The sequence below is a fragment of the Salvelinus alpinus genome, chromosome 5 (genome assembly GCF_045679555.1).
Source record: "Salvelinus alpinus chromosome 5, SLU_Salpinus.1, whole genome shotgun sequence".
In the NCBI taxonomy this organism is placed as follows: Eukaryota; Metazoa; Chordata; class Actinopteri; order Salmoniformes; family Salmonidae; genus Salvelinus; species Salvelinus alpinus.
This window is the reverse complement of record NC_092090.1, coordinates 72277560-72299617: the sequence shown is the minus strand read 5'-3', so window position 1 is coordinate 72299617 and position 22058 is coordinate 72277560. Positions and strand designations below refer to the sequence as shown.

The window sequence follows — 22058 nt, the reverse complement described above, 5'->3', positions numbered from 1 at the left end:
GGGAAAAGATCAGGAATAGTCTTTTGTTGGCTACAGTCCAAGTAATGCCTTCCAATGGTGCAACTGCTGTCGGCATCTACATATTATGCAATTTGAATTAAGGTTTGGAGGTAAGGATGACAGTAGTGGTGTAGTCTACGGCGATACGGATATCACTTACTATTGATATCTACATAGCGCATTGATGTGAATCACACTGCTGCTCTCTCATTTAGCTATTTGCACTTTACGGATTGTGGTTGTTGTGGATGGCTGTTCACAAATCTAAATGTGTATTTGAACCCAATAATAGTTGAATTCAAGAAGTTCAAGAAGCTGCCTATCAGTCATTGTTTTTGAAACCAGTGGGCAGCCAGTAACAAATGCGCTCTTGCAACAGCTGCGTAGTTCGGATCCAAACCTATGGAATAAGTGTGGCTTTTATTGCTCAATCTAATTCATGCTGATTAAAAAATATATCCAATGGACACATGCTCAAACTTGCACGCCTTGATAGACTTAAAAGGGCAATCTGTAGTTGCTACATTTATTTTGGGATTTATAAATATATACAGTACCAGTCAAACGTTTGGACACCTACTCATTCAAGGGTTTTTCTTTATTTTTACTATTTTCTACATTGTAGAATAATAGTGAAGACATCAAAACTATGAAATAACACATAAGGATTCATGTAGTAACCAAAAGTGTTAAACAAATCAAAATATTTTTTCTATTCTTCAAGGTAACAACCCTTTGCCTTGATGACAGCTTTGCACACTCTTGGCAAAGCATGCCATTCCATGAGCACAGCATTTATTTTTCAACTTGAATCAATGATCCCAATCAGTCCTCCATGACAACAAAATCATAAACAGTAGGGCTGGCTAATAAATCCTTTGTTTTGGGGGCATGCTCAGGTGAAACAATTTGGCTAATCTATACTTCTATATTTCCAAATCCTATTCTTGAAGATCAAGGGGTATAACATTTATTGGAATGACTGGAATTCTGATAGACTTTGGTTTTTAATGTAAAGATATAATTTTATCTTATTATATGTAGTAGAAAGCGATGGGTTAGAAGAAGCCTACATAACCAACCCATCAAGTAAAATTTAACATCCATATATGGCCAGCTATGTAAACTTTAACATTGATTTATCCTGCAACAGATGTAGTTCAATTGGTAACATTGTCTTCTTCTAATGCCTCTCAAGGGGAAAGTGATCTAAAAGTAACAATCTGATTACGTTACTGATTACAATGACAGGTAAAATGTAACTAACGGATTACATTTAGAAAGTAGCCTACCCAACCCTGTCTACTAGTGATGTAATCCTTCCCTCAAATGAGCATACGTGCACATCCCGTTAAGAATGCTGGGGAGATTATCCTTTTCATGGGTCAGACCCAAGTGTCAGGGCGAAGTTGCTTCCCAACAAGAAGTGACACTTCAATATAAGATTATAGGTCGCTCTTTGTCAATATGAAATAGATAAACCTAGTAGTTACCTCTAGTCTTGAATACAAACAAACTTGATTTTTGATTCTCTGCTAACTCATTTTTACAGACAGGGCCAGACAAGCACTGCCTGTGAAACAGCTGCCCCATGCTTGGCTCAGCACATGCTCTGCGTGCGATTTCAATTTCAGTATGGAAAAAGGAGGGCCTTGTTTTGATTGGGAAAATATTTGTTTCTTTGAGAGAGACATGTTGGTTTAGAATTTTTTGGACCGGGATAAATCAGTTTTTGTGTGTCAGACAACTCGCACAGTGATCTGTTCCCCAGCATGAGCAACTGGATACCAGTCCTCAAGGAACTCGGAAGCGTGAGCTGTGACCGGACTTCACCCACACAGAACATTGGTCTTTAATGACAACACTTTACCACAGCACAATAAATGCACCCTGGCTGTGCGGTCAGTGATTACAGGCAGACAAACAAAACTGGATTATAAATAACTGACCCAACTGGTATATTTAAACAAAGCCAATCAATTCATTTTCATTGGGAAGAGAAGGGTGATTATCAAAGGGCTCAGATCACTGTGGACATATGCTGAACAGATGCAAATGTGGTATCAGTCACAGACAGGGATGGCTGACATCTGTGGTTAATAACATCCATTGTTTCTTGATTGGATTGGGAGGTTTCTCAAAAGACTAAAAGAAAATGCAAAGACATCAAGGCAATTCTGTAAAGCAAAGCAGTTGATCTTCATTCTTACTGGTAAATGTGCAGTTTAGTTGTCAAACTCATTCCACAAAGCAGTATTGAAGGTGTGTTCATTGACTATTTGATTGCAATACAACATGAAGACAAATGTCACAAACCACAGTTATATATTATTCTTTGTGGCTTTGATAGCTGATGACAGCTGCTGTATCTTCAACAGTTGTTGGTCAAACAGATCATGCCAGCATTCTTTCAAAGCTGCATATTACAGTGCCTCCTTGTTGACAATTCTGAAAGAGAACACTGCTGTAGGTGTAGAGCTGTGAAATGCTGTACAATTCCTACTTTTCCCACCATTTGAGAACCAAGAAGATGACAAATGCAAAAAGTCAACCATTCATGATGCCTCATAACAGCAATGGATCTGAACTTATTTTAGCATCAAATCAGGGTGGACATTTTATTTTCAAAATTGTTTATCATTACACAGCTATGGGAAGGAGAAGCAATTACAATTAAAAAAGAAGTGTCATGTTTTACAATAAACTGTCAAAATCAGTCTGTACATCTAAGAAATGCAAAAAATAAACTTGCACAAGTCAAAATAACTGAACCAAGGGTAAACAAAACTATAAAAAAACTAAACGTTTAACTACGAGTTGAATGAAACTGCACCAGAGTATTTCAAAAGCAGTTCTATAACCATTAATAAAAACGGAATCATAAATTAATTTCATTTTAAAAATCAAATCCTGCACTAAATGGAAAATTCAAATTGCTGTCTCAGTAAGGTCGGTCTCTGCGTTCCTGGCGATGGTCCCTATGAGAGGAAAAGCAGTAATTTAGTGTCCAACAAACATAGTAAGTAATACATTAGTATGATGAAAGCAGTCCAACATGTTCCTTTACCTCATATCCATCTTGCCTGGGGGCCCCCCCATTCCTCCTCTGCCCATTCCTCTTCCTCGGTCCATAGGCGGTCCTCCCCTGCTAGACCCTCGGAATCCCCCTCGGTCCATTCCACCACGTCCCCTGAATCCACCGCCACGGTCACCTCCCCATCCTCCACGGAAGCCTCCAGGCCCTCCTGGCCCGCCACGGTCCATCCCTCTGCCCCCACGCATCCCCATGCCACCCCTGCCTCGCTCACCACCTGAACAAAATCACACAAGACCCAGTTAAGCTTGCCACCAGACTATCGTAGACAGGCACACGTTAACAGGAAGGGAAACACAAGATTATTAAACATAGTAAAAAGTAGTATTCCCAGAGCACACAGAGCAAGCCACTCCAACACCAAAGCTTTCAATTACAGTAAACAGTGCTAAACATGGATGGTTTCATGTTTCCCCAGAGTTGACACTAATCTATACTGAACAAAAATAAACATGCAACAATTTCTAAGCTTTTACTGAGTTACATTTCATAAGGAAATCAATAAATTGAAATAAATTCAATGGGCCCTAATCTATGGACTTCACATGACTGGGCAGGGGTGCAGCCATGGGTAGGCCCACCCACTAGGGAACCAAGCCAATCAGAATGAGTTTTCCCCACAAAAGGGATTTAATTACAGACAAATACTTCTCAGCCCCCCCGCAGTTGATCCCACAGGTGAGGAAGCCGGAGGTGGAGGTCCTGGGCTGGCGTGGTTACACGTGGTCTGCGGTTTTGAGGCCGGTTAGACGTACTGTCAAAGTCTCTAAAACGACGTTGGAGGCAGCGTATGGTAGAGAAATGAACATTCAATTCTCAAGCAACAGCTCTGGTGGACATTCCTGCAGTCAACATGCCAATTTTGCAAGCTTCCTCAAAACTTGAGACATCTGTGGCATTATGTTGTGTGACAAAACTGCATTTTAAAGTGGCCCTTTATTGTCCACAGCACAAGGTGCACCTGTGTCCGGATCATGCTGTTTAATCAGCTTCTTGACATGCCACACCTGTCAGATGGATGGATTATCTTAGCAAAGGATAAATGCAAACTAACAGGTATAAACACATTTGCGAGAAATAAGCATTTTGTACGTATGGAACATTTCTGGGAATTTTATTTTAGCTCATGAAACATGAGAACACTTTACATGTTGCGTTTATTTTTGTTCAATTTAGTACAACCGCTAAGCATGGACCCTGAAGTCTAGGTGTTAAACCTGTTTGATTTGGCTGTGTTACATTGCAAACATTAAGATATGTGAAACAGGGAAGGTAATTCAGCCCTTGTTGCTCAAATAACACAAATTGTTATAATGGTTCCTGTCTACAGTTGAACCAGGCCCTAGTGCTGCTGTGCCAGTGACCGCTGTACCTGAAGGGGGCCCAAAGCCCTCTGGTTTGGGAGCTTTGCACTGGTTACACTCCATCCTCCAGGAAAAGTTCTGGTTGCCACAGCCCCTGAGAAGGACAACCATTCAGTGATATACACAAAAACCACTAACTGTAAAGTTCATTAAAAAAAAAAAATGGGAAAGGGAAAACTCTGTCTTGAGGTCCTTACTGGTTGGGGCACTCCCAGTCTCCAGCTCTCTGCTGCATGTTGCCACCTGGGCCACCTGGCCCACCTCTGCCCATACCATGTGGTCCTCCTCGTGGGACAAAACCTCCACGCTCTCCTCCACGGCCCATCATGCCTGATAACACACACCAGGGGTTGTTTCAATAGTTCATTATATTGCCATGGCAAATGTGGGGCAGCTATATATACTGAACAAAAATATAAAAACGCAACATGTAAAGTGCTGGTCCCATGTTTCATGAGTTGAAATAAAATATCCTAGAAATGTTCCAACGCACAAAAAGTTTCCCAAAAATTTGTTTGAATCCATGTTAGTGAGCATTTCTCCGTTGCCAAGATAATCCATCTAACTGAAAGGTGTGTCCTACCAATAAGCTGATTAAACAAAATGATCATTACACAGGTGCACCTTGCACTGGGGAAAATAAAAGCCCACTAAAATGTGCAGTTGTGTCACAACAAAATGCCACAGATGTCTCAAGTTGAGGGAGCGCGCAATTGGCATGCTGACTGCAGGAATATCCACCAGAGCTGTTACCAGATAATTGAATGTTCATTTCTCTACCATATGTCTCTCTCCAACGTCATTGGAGAATTTGGCAGTGCAGACCACGTGTAACCATTTCAGCCAAGGACTTCCACATCTGGCTTCTTCATCGGCGGGATCATCGGAGACCAGCCACCCGGACAGCTGATGATCCTTTGGGTTTGCACAACCGAAGAATTTCTGCACAAACGGTCAGAAACCGTTTCAGGGATGCTCATCTGCGTGCTCATCGTCCTCACCAGGGTCTTGACCTGACTGCAGTTCGGCATCTTAACCGACTTCAGTGCGCTCACCGGCACACTGGAGAAGTGTGCTCTTCACAGATGAATCATGGTTTCAATTCTACAGATGGCGTTGTGTGGACTAGCGGTTTGCTGATGTCAACATTGTGAACAGAGTGCCCCATGGTGGCGGTGGGGTTACAGTATGGGCAGGCATAATCTACGGACAATGAACAAAAATGCATTTTATCGATGGCAATTTGAATGCACAGACATACCGTGACGAGATCCTGAGGCCCATTGTTATGCCATTCATCCGCCGCCATCACCTCATGTTTCAGCATCATAATGCACGGCCCCATGTCAAGGACCTGTACACAATTCCTGGAAGCTGAAAATGTCCCAGTTCTTCCATGGCCTGCATACTCACCAGACATGTCACCCATTGAGCATGTTTGGGACGCTCTGGATCGACGCGTACGACAGCGTGTTCCAGTTCCCACCAATATCCAGCAACTTCACACAGCCATTGAAGAGGAGTGGGACAACATTCCACAATCAACAGCCTGATCAACTCTATACGAAGGAGATGTGTTGCGCTGCATGAGGCAAATGGTGGTCACACCAGATACTGACTGGTTTTCTGGTCCATGCCCCTACCTTTTTTATAAAGACACCTGTGATCAATTACTGCATATCTGTATTCCCAGTCATGTGAAATCCATTAGGGCCTAATTTATTTATTTCAATTGACCAATTTCCTTATATGAACTGTACCTCAGTAAAATCTTTGAAATCGTTGCATGTTGCATTTACATTTCTGTTCAGTGTATTTTCAGTTTTGAACAAGTGTCATTCTCAAAGAAACATTTATACCTCCAGGTCCTCCACGGCCCATCATGTCACCCCTCATGGACATGCCCCCTCTCATTCCACCCATCATGGGCTTACGGCGAGCCATGGACACCTTCAGTCTCCTGCCTTGGTACTCTTTCCCTGTTGAGGTCATAAACAGAATGTAACAAGAATAAAGAGAAATGGAGAGCAAAAGGCAAGAGTTAATGGTCATTACTAGTATTCTAAAGTACATTTCAGTGCACATCAACACAAGTCCTGATATGCATTCATTTGGATGGTTCAAGGGTAGAATCAGAGTAGGCTGATGCAGGTTAAAAAGGGCCAGTATGACCTACCATCAAATAACTCTACAGCAGCTTTGGCAAAGGAGGGCTCCTCGTAGGACAGTGTGGCATCTCCCTTGGGCTTCCCTGAATCATTGTCTGTGTAGATGTTGATGGCAGGCTTCCCCAACCTCCGGTTCATCTGAACAAAAGTGGAATTCATCACTCAAAAGTCAACCTATCCCACCATTAAGTTATCTGCTGTTGCCATTCTTTTTGAGAACATTTTTTAGAGCATTCATTAACTTTTCAGTCATCTAATTAAATGAGAACAAGACAACAAAAACACTGGCTATATATACATTTAACAAAAATATAAGACACAACATGTAAAGTGTTGGTCCTAGGAACTTTTGTGCACAAATTTGTTTACATCCCCGTTAGTGATCATTTCCCCTTTTCCAAGATAATCCATCCACCTGACAGGTGTGGCATATCAAGATGCTGATTAAACAGCATGATCATTACACAGGTACACCTTGCACTGTGGACAATAAAAGTCCACTAAAAACGGTGCAGTTGTGTCACAACACAATGCCACAGAGGGAGCGTGCAATTGGCATGCTGACTGCAGGAATGTCCAATAGCTGTTGCCAGAGAATTTAATGTTAATTTCTCTACCATAAGCCGCCTCCAATGTCTGCAGTACGTTGGATGCATATCTGTATTCCCAGTCATGTGAAATCCATAGACTAGGGACTAATGAATTTATTTTAATTGACAGATTTCCTTATATGAACTGTAACTCAGTAAAATCTTTTAAATTGTTGCATGTTGCACTTATATATTTTTTTCTGTGTACATAAGCATGTTTTGGAAGAGACAAATACAACTTAATGTGTGTCTAAGTTGAGGTCCTTAGATTGAGAGACTGTCCTCACCCTGATGGCTCCAGGGTCTTTGAAGAAGATAGCCATCTCCTCCAGAGTGGCGCTCTCTGTGAGTCCTGTGATGTAGATGGTGCTGTTCTCAGAGTCATCCTGCTCCTCAGGGCGCCCTGAACAGAGAACTACCATTCAAAAAATGTACAGGAAACACTACAGCTACACTTCCACTACACTGTCCTTATTCATCTCAGATTCATAGCATAAGCCATTAAGCCAAGAAGTTGGACCAAGATCAATGCAACAAAGCCTTTCAGGCACATACAAACCAGTGGGATAAACATTCAAAGGTTAGCAATTGATCCTTCAATGCTTCTGATCTATGATATAAGTGTTGGTCATTTAGTATCTGCTTACCCATGTTACGCACTGCCCCGTTGTTCATGGGTCCTGTTTACCATCAGGCGAGGGGGAGAGAAAAAAAGCCAAAGTCAGTTTGTGTCACTCAAGTCCTCTGCTAAATTGCTGAAGAGTATTTGAAGTGATAACACAGACACAGTCCTCCAGAACACAGGCGTCAGACGTTTTTGAAAATATATTGATCATGATGTAAATAAAAACCTCAGACCCGTTTGTATAAAAATGTGTGCCATAAGAAAATGTCCTAAGAAACCACATAATATTAACCTCCAAAAATACCAGGGGTTTGGCTCCATGAAATTGTAAATGCAAAACCATTTTTCAAAACTGACATTTCTTGGCAGCAGTCATTTGTCATTAATATGTCATTGTGAAATAAGAGTACCTTGCTCTTCAAGGTTACCTTAGGCAGTGAGTGATATAAACCAGAGTAAAAAGTACCCCTTTCCAAACAGATGTCTCAGACATTTAAACTGGATACCCTTCTATTTCCATCCATTCTAATAGCCACCTATATATTTGGATACCCCCCCCCCAAAAAACGCTGCACACACCAATGTAAGGGCTTAGGTAAATGCTCAGCGCGTACATGCTCTAGTAGGTAAAGGTCTGGAGTGGACAAGCCAGTGTAATACTCGTTAACTTACCACCGGGCTTATTGAAGCCACCTCTGTCTCCAGCGACGCTATGGGGGAATAAATGGAGATATGAAGGCGATTTCCCTTTTAACAGCCACTTCCATGCATGGAGCCCCATGGCTCGTTTGGGGAGGTTGAAGGAAACAGTTCTGACTAGTTCATTTAACAACCCCCAAACATGCCTACACAGTCTATGCAATCCAGTTAATGGGAATGAAGGAATTAACAGCAACTATATGGCATCATTCCTTTACTAGAAGGCTTCTTAATGACAGCATTTGATAGCAGAAACTGGCTACTTTGGAGCTAGCTGAGGGGAGTTAAATCTCTACCTTTGGGGAAATACGGGACAGAATCCCAGGAATTTGTTACAAAGGAAACCTTTTTAGATGCATTCCATATGCAGTTTAATAATGACTAGCCTGGAGATACTATACTGACAAGAGATAACTTACAGATACAGTTAAATATGTGGAAAGCTAGTGCATTATGTCCAATTTACAGTTGAAGCAAATGGCTATACGAGTTAAAACAAATGATTGACGTTGTCAAACGCAATGCATCTGAAATATTAAACAAAAAACAGGTGATTACAGTCACCTTTGAAATTAAAACCAAAAACACACCATCCATATACATTATTTTACAAAAACATGAATTGAAGTTAAACAATTCTAATAAATACAGAATTTAAACTTGACCATGTTACAATGTTCACCAAGGTAAAAGTAATAATTCAATTTGTATAGTAAAATCATCATTTTAAAGAGTTTCCCAGCATGCTTTAGACAGCACCATCCTCATCTCTTGGATTTAAGGCAGAACCCAAATCTCTGTGGTTTAACCCCTTCGGTTGTTTAAGCTGCCGGCTCTGTATTGAGTACAGGTACTTTATAGAAAATAGATGGGTTTACATGGCTCTCACTGTTACCTGTAGCGTAAATGTGACAAAGCATGTTAAAAAGGTGTTCATTTGATTAAACAAAACATTTGTAATCCAAACCACATTTTAAAAACTAAAACACATAAGGGGCTGGTTTCCCCAGACACAGATGAAGCGTAGTCCTAAGACTAAAAAGCATTCTGTGCATTCTTTTTAGTCCAGGACTAGGCTTACCCTGGGAAACCGGACCCACAACATTTTGCCCTAAAAGCTATACTGTATGAAAAAGTAAAACAGGAGTTACATATGAATGCCAAATTATTGTTTTTTTCTTTACCCTTTTTCGTGGTATCCAATTGGTAGTTACAGTCTTGTCTCATCGCTGCAACTCCCGTACGGACTCGGGAGAGGCGAAGGTCGAGAGCCGTGCGTCCTCCGAAACACAACCCAACCAAGCCGCACTGCTTCTTGACACAATGTCCGCTTAACCCGGAAGCCAGCCGCACCAATGTGTCGGAGGAAACACCGCACACCTGGTGACCGTGACAGCATGCATGCGCCCGACCCGCCACAGGAGTCGCTAGAGCGCGATGAGACAAGGACATCCCTGCCGGCCAAACCCTCCCCTAACCCGGGCGACGCTGGGCCAATTGTGCGCCGCCCCATGGGTCTCCCAGTCGCGGCCGGCTGCGACAGAGCCTGGACTCGAACCCAGAATCTCTAGTGGCACAGCTAGCACTGCGATGCAGTGCCTTAGACCACTGCACCACTCGGGAGGCCCATACCACATTTCTTGACTACTTTAAGCAATGTTAACAGAGAAAAAAAGCCTACTTTCAACTTGAAAACATGACAAAATCATCAATTGAGGTTAAGAAATGTGACAAGTGTCACGTAATTAATAAAAGATTGTGCCTTAGACAAAGGTGGAATTATTCACTTTGATCCTCTCTTTAGGGAAAGCACATAGCCATGTACTGAATAATATTAATATAATATAAGCCTAGAGCAAAACATAATTGAACATATGAGTCTGGTGTGACCTAGTGAACATGCGCCAATTTTTTTTTTCTTCTTGTTCCAGGGATATTACCTTCAGCTGTCTGATACTCAATGGGATCAACCTCACCTCAAACTCTACAATGAAAACATAGGTGCCATCATAATGCCCAGAAAGCTTGAACAATACATGTAAGGCTCCAGGTTGCCAGTTCAGTACCAATAACCTACAAGGGGGATAACTTTAGTTCTGCATGGATGTATCCCGTAGAAATGTACTTTATCGCTTTTCCAGGGAAAAACTCCAAATCCCAAATGTGCATTACCCTCAACTTAGTATGCAATTAAACTCCTTGGTATAGGCAATCAATGTGTCTTGCTTATTAAACAAACGTAAGTAAGTTATTTTAGAAGATCTGCCCCTGGGGGTCGTGAGCCAAAAAGGGCCCCCGAAATATTGTCTAAAATTAGCTAATTGGACAGAAAGGGGCACACCTCCAAACAACAATGAGAAAAAGCTTGTCTTGTATTGCAAAGGTTTGTTAACTTAAAGCTAAGCATTTTGTGGTTTCAAGATGTAAGTAATCGATTAATATGAAATAATACTGTTATATGTCAACACAAGCCAAAATTTGAGGTAAATCAGTTAGCAACTGAACTTCCATAGTGCATTCTCCCAAATACCTTCTGGGTCAGCTTTTTAAAAAGAAAATCAGAGTTGGATTAAATAGGTACGTTTTTATACCATCTTAAAATGTATTTAACCTCACAGCAATCATTTAAAAAGGTGCCGTGTGCCCGCCAAATCATTGAAATCTGCAGCAGTAACCCTGAAGCCTTGTAAATAGATGGACCATAATCAATGCTATAGATTATATACACCTGTAAAGCTGTGGTACAGCAAAAAGGGATATCTGATTGAATAGTTTACAACTCCAGCTTTCTGTTCACAAATGTCAGTTCCAGCTCTTTGATTCATGAAATCATATTCCTTCTTACCTTTGGCCACTGTATGGCAGGGCTAAGAGTTAGTACCCACAAATGGACAGTCCCTTCATGATACTTTTTGTAGGCATTAGATATTTGATCCTACACAAGGTAAACAGTGACTTTACCCACTAATAAAATATATGTCTATTTTACCTTTGTAGGGTTAGAACTTGACCCAATTAATGTTTAAGGGGAACTTCAAACTCAGCCCTGCTCAGCCTGGCCGCAGCACCTGCAAGAATGGATGGGAGTTATGTTGAGCAAAAAGGAGAGTGACTTACCCCATGCCTCCACGGCCCATGCCCCCACGTCCCCTGCCACCGTGCATCATGCCGCCCCTGTCATAGCCATCCCTGGGTGGCCCACGGCTCTCCCCTGCCCCTGGGAACCTAGCAGGGTCAGAGCCAGAGTAGCCAGAGCTGCCTCTGCCCTCCTGTCCATAGTTATCTACAGAATAACATGAGGATTAGCGGAAATCCCCTTGTGTGAAAAATAATGAACATCAACATGACTAAGACAATAACTAGCAGGTAGGCCTATTGCAATGCTTGTGTGTGTGTGTGTGTGTTAAAATAACAGGGGAGACCACTAGTCTTACTGTAATGGCTTGACTGGTTGTAACCACTTTGAGGCCCACTTTGTTGTCCATACTGGCTGCCTGCAGGCTGCCCGTAGGAACCTGAGGCCTGAGGAGGGTAGGCCGCGGCAGGGGCCTGTTGCTGCTGAGGCGGGGGCTGCTGCTGCTGGTACCCACTCTGCTGCTGCCCATAGCTTCCCTGCTGGGCCTGGTACCCACTCTGCTGCGCGGCATATCCCCCTGGTTGGGAGTAGCTGCTCTGGCTGTAGCCAGCTGGCTGGCTGCTGGCATTATAACTCAAGTGGTTAGGGACGGGCAGGGATTGAATGGGTCATAAAGAGTGCTACACAACTATATGTTTCTTATGGGTTGACAGCTGCAACTTGTCTTCCACTGTGTACAAACTAAAATCAAGAAACATCAACAAAATATAGTGTAACATTCACTGCATCACTACCTCCATTACACCCTGGTCCTAATGTGAGACTAGTTAGCCTACCTCTGAGGTGCAGTGGAAGCAGCCTGCTGGCTGTAGCCAGCGTAGGCAGACTGGGCTGCATAGCCTGGCTGGGAGCCATAGGAGGGCTGAGAGGCAGCGGGAGCAGCAGCAGGAGCACTCTCATATCCACTGGCTCCATAGCCCGCGGCAGGCTGGGAGTAGCCATGGGCACTGGGCTGGGCAGCAGGGTACCCAGCTGTGGTCAAACAGGAAATGGTTTAATTGAAGGTGTAGATAGATCATTCCAGGTACAACCCGGTTAGAATTTTAGTCCAGAACTGCCCAAATGAATGAAGCAATCTGTTCTATTTGGATCACACTATAACCACTGTGGACTTCTACAACCTGACAGAGAGCAGCACTGATGAAGAATATTAAATGGCACAGAAGAATACCGTTGTGTTATTAAAAGTGTGTTAGAATTAGTGTTAGATATCGGTAGATGAATACCATTCTGAAGGGTCTATTGTCTTGTATTAGTAAGATGTATTTTACAGTCATGATGCAGGAGGAATAAATAGTGTCAAAGAAATCTATCTTCTCCAGGGTTCAACTAGTCTACTCACAATACTATAGTCTACTACACATGATGCGAAATATATTACATGGATCTATCCAGCCAGCCATTGAACACTTTGTATAGACTTAGCCTAAGTGGCATGAAATGGATAGAGATGCATGAAAAGTAATCTGTGTCGAACCTGTTTTATTCCCAGCTGTAACATGAAAGCAAGAGGAGAAAAGGTTCACAGTTCAAAAATGGTGACTCGGGTTGAAACTGGTCCTCAAAGCACATTTGCAGTAATATAAATACAGGATTGACATTACATGTGGTCAATGGTTAGAGGCATGCTGAACAATTCTCATTCCCTTCCACCAAAATTACTTTTGGCCAATCATTTGATCAGTTTGAAACTGACCTGGTGCTGGTTGCCCATAGGAGGACCCATACTGCTGCGCATAGCCGCCAGCAGAGGGTGCTGCCTGTGAGTATCCGGTCTCAGCTGCAGCAGGCTGGGCATAGGACCCATATCCTTGCTGGCTATAACCCTGCTGAAATACAAAATATTATTTTATAGACCGATAGATAATGACAAGTACCGTGGGAAAGATGGCAAGCTGTCCTGTGCTTCAGTTCAAACTGTATGCAAACATGGAATGAGATCATGGCAGTATTGTGGGTCTCTGACCATCATTCCAGTTTGTGTAATTCATAAATGGCCTTGTCTAAATATAAAACTCACCTGGGCAGATTGTCCATAGCCCTGTGAGGGCTGAGCAGCATAAGAGCCATACCTGCAGGGACACAAGATCAATCATTCATCTCGTTTCTGTAGATCATAATTAATTGCACCAAATAACAAACACCCATTCCTCTGGATTCATTCGAACACTTATCTTAGTAGCACACAACCTGCATGTAGAAAAACTTACCCCTGCTGGGCACCGGCCTGGTTGTAGGAACTGTAATCTGTAAAAGAAAATGACAAAAGAAATGACTAGTCTAACAATCAACAACAGTCCTACAGGCTAGTACAGTATCAAAATCCACTTTGGACTCATGAGAAGAAACTACTCATGTTCACTGGGCAATAATCTTGTGTAGACCTTCGGCAGTGCCAACCAGGCCAGGCCACACAATGGGAAAATCTTTCAAGTTCAACAGTCCTTGAAAAGAGACAAAGCATTCCTGCTATTCAACTCTAGCAAGGACTGACTAGTGATAGTTGTTTGCCGTTATGTTGTGGGGGCCATCACGCCTTTGCTTGCATAACTAACGTTACGGTAGTTGGCTAGCTAGCTACCTTTATTTAAACTAGCTACACAAATTGGCTAACAAAGAAACAAAAATGTGGCTAGATTAGCAAGGCTGTACGGAGAGGCATACACTAGCACAAATAGAGATCCTATTAAATTACTAGAGGAGCTATATCATGAACCCTCAAAGTCCCAGAATGGGGAGAAAACAGCAGCAGATGAAAGGTTCAAACAACGGCATACTAATATCCCATAACTCTTTGCAACAGTGGGACCAGCTATGCTGGTTAGCAATGGTGCTGATTCCAGATTTGTAACAATGCCGTCTTAACCTGTATTTTGACCTAGACCCATGTCTAGGTTGAAGATGGAAAAATGAAGACAACGGTGTCACAATAATGCAGAGGTTCTACCACTCTGAATCAACCACGGGACCAGCTCAAGCATTATAGCTAACGCTGCCTAGGTAAAAGGCAAGCGGTCTGAAGCAGATCATAAGGTTGGTGGGAAAAAAATAGCATTTTAAGCTAAAGCCAGAAAAAAGACAACTGCCTGCTAGCTAACGTTTAGGATGAAGATTACAAGGTTAAGACAACAGGGTTGCAATATTCCATAACCCTTTGCAATTCAAGGGACCAGCATCGCTAGTAGTAATTTTTACAGTCAAAAGACACCTACACATTCAAGGATTTTTCTTCATAAAAAATGACTTTCTACATTGCAGAATAATAGTGAAGACATCAAAACAATGAACACATATGGAAATCTAAATATATTTCAGATTCTTCAAATAGCCCCACTTTGCCTTGATGACAGTGTTGCACACTCTTGGCATTCTTTCAATCAGCTTCATGAGGTAGTCACCTGGAATGTATTTCAATTAACAGGTGCCTTCTTAAGTTAATTTTAGGAATTTCTTTCCTTAACTTATTTGATAGGGGCGGTATTTTGACGTCCGGATGAAAAGCGTGCTCAAAGTAAACTGCCTGCTATTCAGGCGCAGAAGCTAGGATATGCATATAATTGGTAGATTTGGATAGGAAACACTCTGAAGTTTCGAAAACTGTTGAAATAATGTCTGAGTATAACAGAACTGAAATGGCAGGAGAAACCCAGAGGACAAACCATCCCCCACAAAAAAGATTTCATCCTACCACTGATTTCAATGGCTGGCACTTTTATAATAGGGCGAAATCGTGCCCGGTTGCAGTTCCTAGGGCTTCCACTAGATGTCAACAGTCTTTAGAGAGAGTTTCAGGCTGGTTTTTGGAATAATGAGCCAGAAATTGTAGTTTTTCTAGGTGGCTCCCATTTTGGCTGTAGTGTTTTTAAGCGCGTGAATGAGAGCGCGTTCTTTGGTATTTTTCTCCGATAAAGAAAATAACGATTCTCTGTCTTAAATTGTATCGTTTATTTGCGTATTAGGGTACCTATTGTTGGATTATAAACGTTGATTGACTTGTTTGGATAAGTTTATTGGCAACGTTTGGGATTCATTTTGTATGCATTTTGAAGGAGGGAAACCGAGTGGATTATTGACTGAAGTGCGCCAGCTAAACTGAGTATGGATATAAAGAAGGACATTATCAAACAAAAGTATCATTTGTAATGTAACTGGGACATTTTGGAGTGCCAACAGAAGAAGATCTTCAAAGGAAAGGCATATATTATATCGCTATTTCTGACTTTCATGTCGCAACTCCCTGGTTGAAAATGATTTGTTTTGCGTTTGTGTACTGGGCGCTGTCCTCAGATAATCACATGGTTTGCTTTCGCCGTAAAGCCTTTTTGAAATCTGACATGGCGGCTGGATTAACTTCTTTGTGATAGGGGGCAGGATTTTCACTTTTGGATGAATAGCATGCCCAAATTGAACTGCCCCCTACTCTGTCCCAGATGCTAATATATGCATATTATTATTAATATTTGATAGAAAACACTCTGAAGTTTCTAAAACGGTTTGAATGATGTCTGTGAGTATAACAAAACTCATATGGCAGGCAAAAACCTGAGACAAAATCCAAACAGGAAGTGAGAATTCTGAGACTGGTCGATGTTCAACTCATCGCCTATTCAATCCCCAGTAAGATATGGATATGTTTGCGCTTCCTACGCCTTCCACTAGATGTCAACAGTCTGTAGAACGTTGAATGAAGCTTATACTGTTTTGTGGGGCCGGATGAGAGGGGAATGAGTCAGTGGTCTGGCAGATTGCCAGTTCCTGGTCACGTGCATTCCACATGATATCGCCTTGCGTTCCATTACTTCTATAGACACAAAGGAATTCTCCGGTTGGAACGTTATTGGATATATATGATAACATCCGGAAGATTGATTCTCTACTTAGTTTGACCAGTTTATTCGACCTGTAATATATAGAGTTCGCCTGCATCTGCGCGAGCATTTGGACATGTGCACTAAACGTGCTAGCTCCTTGGAGATAAGTAATGGACATTATCTAACAAAACAGCGATTTATTGTGGAACTAGGATTCCTGGGAGTGCATTCTGATGAAGATCATCAAAGGTAGGGGAATATTTATGATGTAATTTCGTATTTCTGTTGACTCCAACATGGCGGAGAAATGTTGTTATATCTGAGCGCCGTCTCGCATGGTGTGCTTTTTCCGTAAAGTTTTTTTGAAATCTGACACAGCAGTTGCATTAAGAACAAGTGTATCTTTAATTCTATGTAAAACATGTATCTTTCATCAAAGTTTATGATGAGTATTTCTGTTATTTGACGTGGCTCTCTGCAATTTCTCCGGATATTTTGGAGGCATTTCTGAACATGGCGCCAATGTAAACCGAGATTTGTGGATATAAATATGCAAATTATCAAACAACACATACATGTATTGTGTAACATGATGTCCTATGAGTGTCATCTGATGATCATCAAAGGTTAGTGATTAATTTTATCTATATTTCTGCTTTTTGTGACTCCTATCTTTTGCTGGGGAAATGGCTGTGTTTTTCTGTGGCTATGTACTGACCTAACATAATCGTTTGGTGTGCTTTCGCCGAAAAGCAAATTTGAAATCAGACATGTTGGCTGGATTCACAACATGTGTAGCTTTAATTTGGTATCTTTCATGTGTGATTTAATGAAAGTTAGATTTTTATAGTATTTTATTTGAATTTGGCACACTGCATTTTCTCTGGCTTTTGGCCAAGTGAGACAGTAGCGTCCCGCCTAAACTCAGATTTTTGGATATAAATATGAACTTTACCGAACAAAACATACATGTATTGTGTAACATTAAGTCCTATGAGTGTCATCTGATGAAGATCATCAGAGGTTAGTGATTAATTTTAACTCTATTTCTGCTTTTTGTTACTCCTCTCTTTGGCTGGAAAAATGTCTGTGTTTTTCTGTGGCTATGTACTGAGCTAACATAAATCGCAAGGTGTGCTTTCGCCGTAAATCCTTTATGAAATCAGACACTTTGGCTGGATTAACGAGAAGTTTATCTTTAAAATGGTGTATAATACTTGTATGTTTGAGGAATTTTAATTATGAGACTTCTGTTGTTTTGAATTTGGCGCCCTGCAATTTCACTGGCTGTTGGTTAGGTGGGACATATCCCAGAGATGTTAACAAAGAGTTAAGCTTTATTTTGATGTATTGCACTTCGAAATCCATTAAAGCCAAGATAACCCAAAGTTCACTATTGTGACTAGGTAGGTCCGACCACCATTAATCAAATAAGAACTGTCTTATAAATGAGGGTTATTTTAGATGACACATAGATATATAGTTAGCTAGCTAACTATAGCTACTGTTTTGCTATGTTTTTGGGGAAGAACTACATTGTTTTTCGTCCATGTGCTAGCCAGCTTTTTTTATGACCAGCACAACTTTACCAGCATCATAGCATACGTACCGATGAATCGTTGTGACATATGAAATACGAGTGATAGCATAATCAATGTGTAATTGTGCAAAAAATGTATGAATGCGTTAAATTATTATTTGACGTGCAGTCATATTCAGGTCCTGATTGGTCAACAAGCTTAGACGACACGTCAAATAGTGTTATTTGGCGTGTATCTTTTAATGACACGTAAAGACCGAAACGGCGTTCAATAGAAATCCTGGTTGAGAATGAAACTGAACAAATGAACAACGAAACAGCACAGCAAGTAAAAGAAATAGGTTTTGATTATGTTTTACTGGTAATGGGGACATACGTAAATACCAACAAAATATATTTTTGGTCAGTGTGTGTATGTAACCTTTATTTAACTAGGCAAGTCAGTTAAGAACAAATTCTTATTTACAATGACGGCCCGGGCGACACTGGGCCAATTGTGCGCCGCCCTATGGGACTCCCAATCACGGCCGGATGTGATACAGCCTGGATTGATACAACCAGGGACTGTAGTGACGCCTCTTGCACTGAGATGCAGTGCATTAGACCGCTGCATCCATGCGTGTGTTAACTATTTAACTGTACTAGAATGATTAAAAGGCCGAAAAAATTTTAAATATCAGTTAACGTTTCTTGGCAAGGAAAATATTGGATATCGGTCAAAAATGTCATATAGGTGCATCAGTAGTTTATATATATAATATTTCCTTTACACTCCAGATCACAGGAGGCTGCTGAGGGGACAATGGCTCATAATGGCCTAAATGGAAGAAATGGAATGGCATCAAACACCTGGAAACCACGTGTTTGACACCATTATACTCAAGTCAATTAAGGTGCCACCAACCTCCTGTGCTCCAGATACAAACAAACAATGACTACATCTCATCTGCCCAGACCCACATGCTCACAACCATTCTTAGTGCCTGCATTATTGTTTGCTACTTGGTCTTAAATTGTACCAATTTGTTTTTCCTTGGATGCCTATGCTATTTCAATAATAAATAACTAGATTTTTTCATTGTGTCAATGATGGCAGATTGATTGACTTCCAAGTTTGTTTTTGTTAACACACGTTTTTTTCAAGATGGGTGATGAGAAAATAATCATCCAGCCCATTGGCTACCTCACTACAACCCATATGCCATGTCTTGAAATATGCAGACAGGCAGATTAAAAGTCTACATTATAATACTTCTGACAGCCAACTTTCTAGCCCCGCCCACAACTTCATAGCATTCCCAGACAGCGTGGATTATTGAGTCATTATTACTTTTACACTTAAGACATGACTGTAGAATTTCTGAATTTAGTCTCTTGTATTATTGAGTCATTATTACTTTTACACTTAAGACATGACTGTAGAATTTCTGAATTTAGTCTCTTGTATTATACATTCTAACATTAATTTATACTGGATTAAGCATACATTTTTGTTAACTCAGTTATGCACCAACTTTCCCTCCATCTTGTGCAAACATCAGTTCTTTTTAAGTCTTGGTTGCAAAAGTTTTTTTTTTTTATTCTAAGAGCGCTAACATTAGTAGTTATCAATGGCGCATGCCAGGAAGTAAAATCAGGAAGTGTACCCTTCAATCGGTGCTGCGATTTTATAAGTCAACTCCATCTGACAATACAAAAATAAATTCCATTGCATGAGCCACATCTGTTAGCATCATTTGAATTTACATTCTACGTTACCAAGGCAATCCAGTCGATAGGACATTCCAAATTATTTTGGAAATTGCATCACAATTACCAGCCTTATTTCTATGGTCCTATCAACTGATTTCAGACAGCGTGTGGAGCGACTGCATCGTTTGAATAGAATGTTGGCAGTTCATTTGAAACATATATGAATTAATTCATCTAAAACTGGCTAACTGACGTTAGCTAACAAAGATACAGTGCAGATAACATTACATTCTCAAAATACATGATTTTACACAATCACAGGTCTGAGAAACAATGGTTGACTAAGTTCCTGACCAAAATGGCTGACCTTAAGAGCATCATAAGAGTCATGTCGGTCCTAGAATTCAAATTCGGCAGATGCACGTGTGTGGTCAGAGTTTGTGTCCCTCGCCCCGGCATCATGGCTAGATGGGGCCTACTGCCCTAGATTCTACATTAGCCAACGTCAACTAACGAAGTAAACTCGTTCATTCACCATTCTCCGGCTGGCCGATTAAACTCAACTCCATGATTTAAATCGAAGAGTTTCGTAAGCTAGGCCAACGTTGGCAAACGCAACGCGTTAGCTAGCTCGCTAGCTACCGGCTACTGTACATATTTAAACGTTCGCATTAGACGTACATATTAGATTAAAACACATACATTTGATGTAACTATTGATAAATATGTACATTTCTTTACATGGTCAATAATATCTAAAGGATTCATGCAAAATGACACAATAAAATAGACCGAGAACGAAACCCACCAGGTGCTGACGCCATCTTCGTTTCGTCTGATGTTGGCGCATGCGCGTAAACGAGTGGATGGATGAACTTGTGCCGCGTTGAAAAAAACGGGGAACCCGGGGGAAAAAACGCGAGCTCCGAATTGGAAAAATCGATTTGAACCGTCATCCAACTCAGAATTCCAACTCGGGAACTCGGGCCTCTTTCGAGAGCTCCGACTTTCCGACCTGAAGACCACTGACGTCGTGATTTGACCTCGTATTTCTCCGAGTTCCCAGTTGTTTTGAACGCGGCATCTTTCTCGAGCACCGAATTTCCAGAATATCACTGAAGGCATGATTCTACCTCGTATTTTTCTTTCTTGGAACAACGTTTCTGTTAAGTTGATGGTGCTGACGTGACATTCCAGCCGGGCTCAGTTTAGGCCCAGGTAGTCTAAAAGCAGATATGGAGAATTTGATATTACCCCTGAATAGTGGTATTTCTACTTGCACATCAATCTCTGCTATTTATCAAAGTTATTTATATAGCTCTTCTTACATCAGCTGATATATCAAAGTGCTGTACAGGAACCCAGCCTAAAACCCCAAACAGCAAGCAATGCAGGTGTAGAAGCACGGTGGCTAGGAAAAACTCCCTAGAAAGGCCAAAACCTAGGAAGAAACCTAGAGAGGAACCAGGCTATGGAGGGGTGGCCAGTCCTCTTCTGGCTGTGCCGGGTTGAGATTATAACAGAACATGGCCATGATGTTCATAAATGACCAGCATGGTCAAATAATAGTAATCACAGTGAACAGGTCAGGGTTCCATAGCCGCAGGCAGAACAGTTGAAACTGGAGGAGCAGCAGCACGGCCAGGTAGACTGGGGACAACAAGGAGTCATCAGACCAGGTAGTCCTGAGGCATGGTCCTCCGAGAGAAAGAAAGAGAGAATTAGAGAGAGCATACTTAAATTCACACAGGACACCGGATAAAACAGGAGAAATACTCCAGATTTAACAGACTGACCCTAGCCCCCCGACACATAAACTACTGCAGCATAAATACTGGAGGCTGAGACAGGAGGGGTCAGGAGACACTGTGGCCCCGTCCGACAATACCCCCGGACAGGGCCAAACAGGCAGGATATAACCCCACCCACTTTGCCAAAGCACAGCCCCCACACCACTAGAGTGATATCTTCAACCACCATCTCGACAAGGCCGAGTATAGCCCACAAAGATCTCCGCCACGGCACAGCCCAAGGGGGGGGGGGCGCCAACCCAGACAGGAAGACCACGTTAGTGACTCAACCCACTCAAGTGACGCACTCCTCCTAGGGATGGTATGGAAGAGCACCAGTAAGCCAGTGACTCAGCCCCTGTAATAGGATTAGAGGCAGAGAATCCCAGTGGAGAGAGGGGAACCGGCCAGGCAGAGACAGCAACGGCGGTTCGTTGCTCCAGTGCCTTTTCCGTTCACCTTCACACTCCTGGGACAGACTACACTCAATAATAGGACCTACTGAAGAGATGAGTCTTCAATAAAGACTTAAAAGTTGAGACTGAGTCT

The 22058-nt window shown here is 41.8% G+C and overlaps 1 protein-coding gene across 7 annotated transcripts; it reads right to left on the bottom strand.

The window, feature by feature from the left end:
* Window positions 1-2591: 2591 nt before the first annotated feature.
* Window positions 2592-20556, bottom strand: LOC139576717 (RNA-binding protein EWS-like). 7 transcript variants are annotated; one of them, XM_071403084.1, is made up of 17 exons: window positions 20528-20543; window positions 13887-13923; window positions 13697-13748; window positions 13373-13505; window positions 13154-13168; window positions 12453-12648; window positions 11975-12234; window positions 11658-11823; window positions 8514-8551; window positions 7864-7896; window positions 7504-7619; window positions 6635-6764; window positions 6318-6437; window positions 4656-4788; window positions 4467-4552; window positions 3068-3311; window positions 2592-2978 (listed from the first exon to the last, which is right to left on the bottom strand). In XM_071403084.1, the coding sequence occupies exons 1-17, from the start codon at window positions 20541-20543 to the stop codon at window positions 2942-2944; spliced, it is 1812 nt and encodes a 603-aa protein (XP_071259185.1). In that variant the 3' UTR covers window positions 2592-2941. The 7 variants fall into 7 exon arrangements, with proteins under 7 accessions (XP_071259185.1, XP_071259188.1, XP_071259186.1 ...); XM_071403087.1 differs by lacking the exon at window positions 13154-13168 and having other exon boundaries at window positions 13373-13502; window positions 20528-20556; XM_071403085.1 differs by lacking the exon at window positions 13154-13168 and having other exon boundaries at window positions 11975-12237; window positions 20528-20550.
* Between the last annotated feature and the right edge of the window lie 1502 nt (window positions 20557-22058).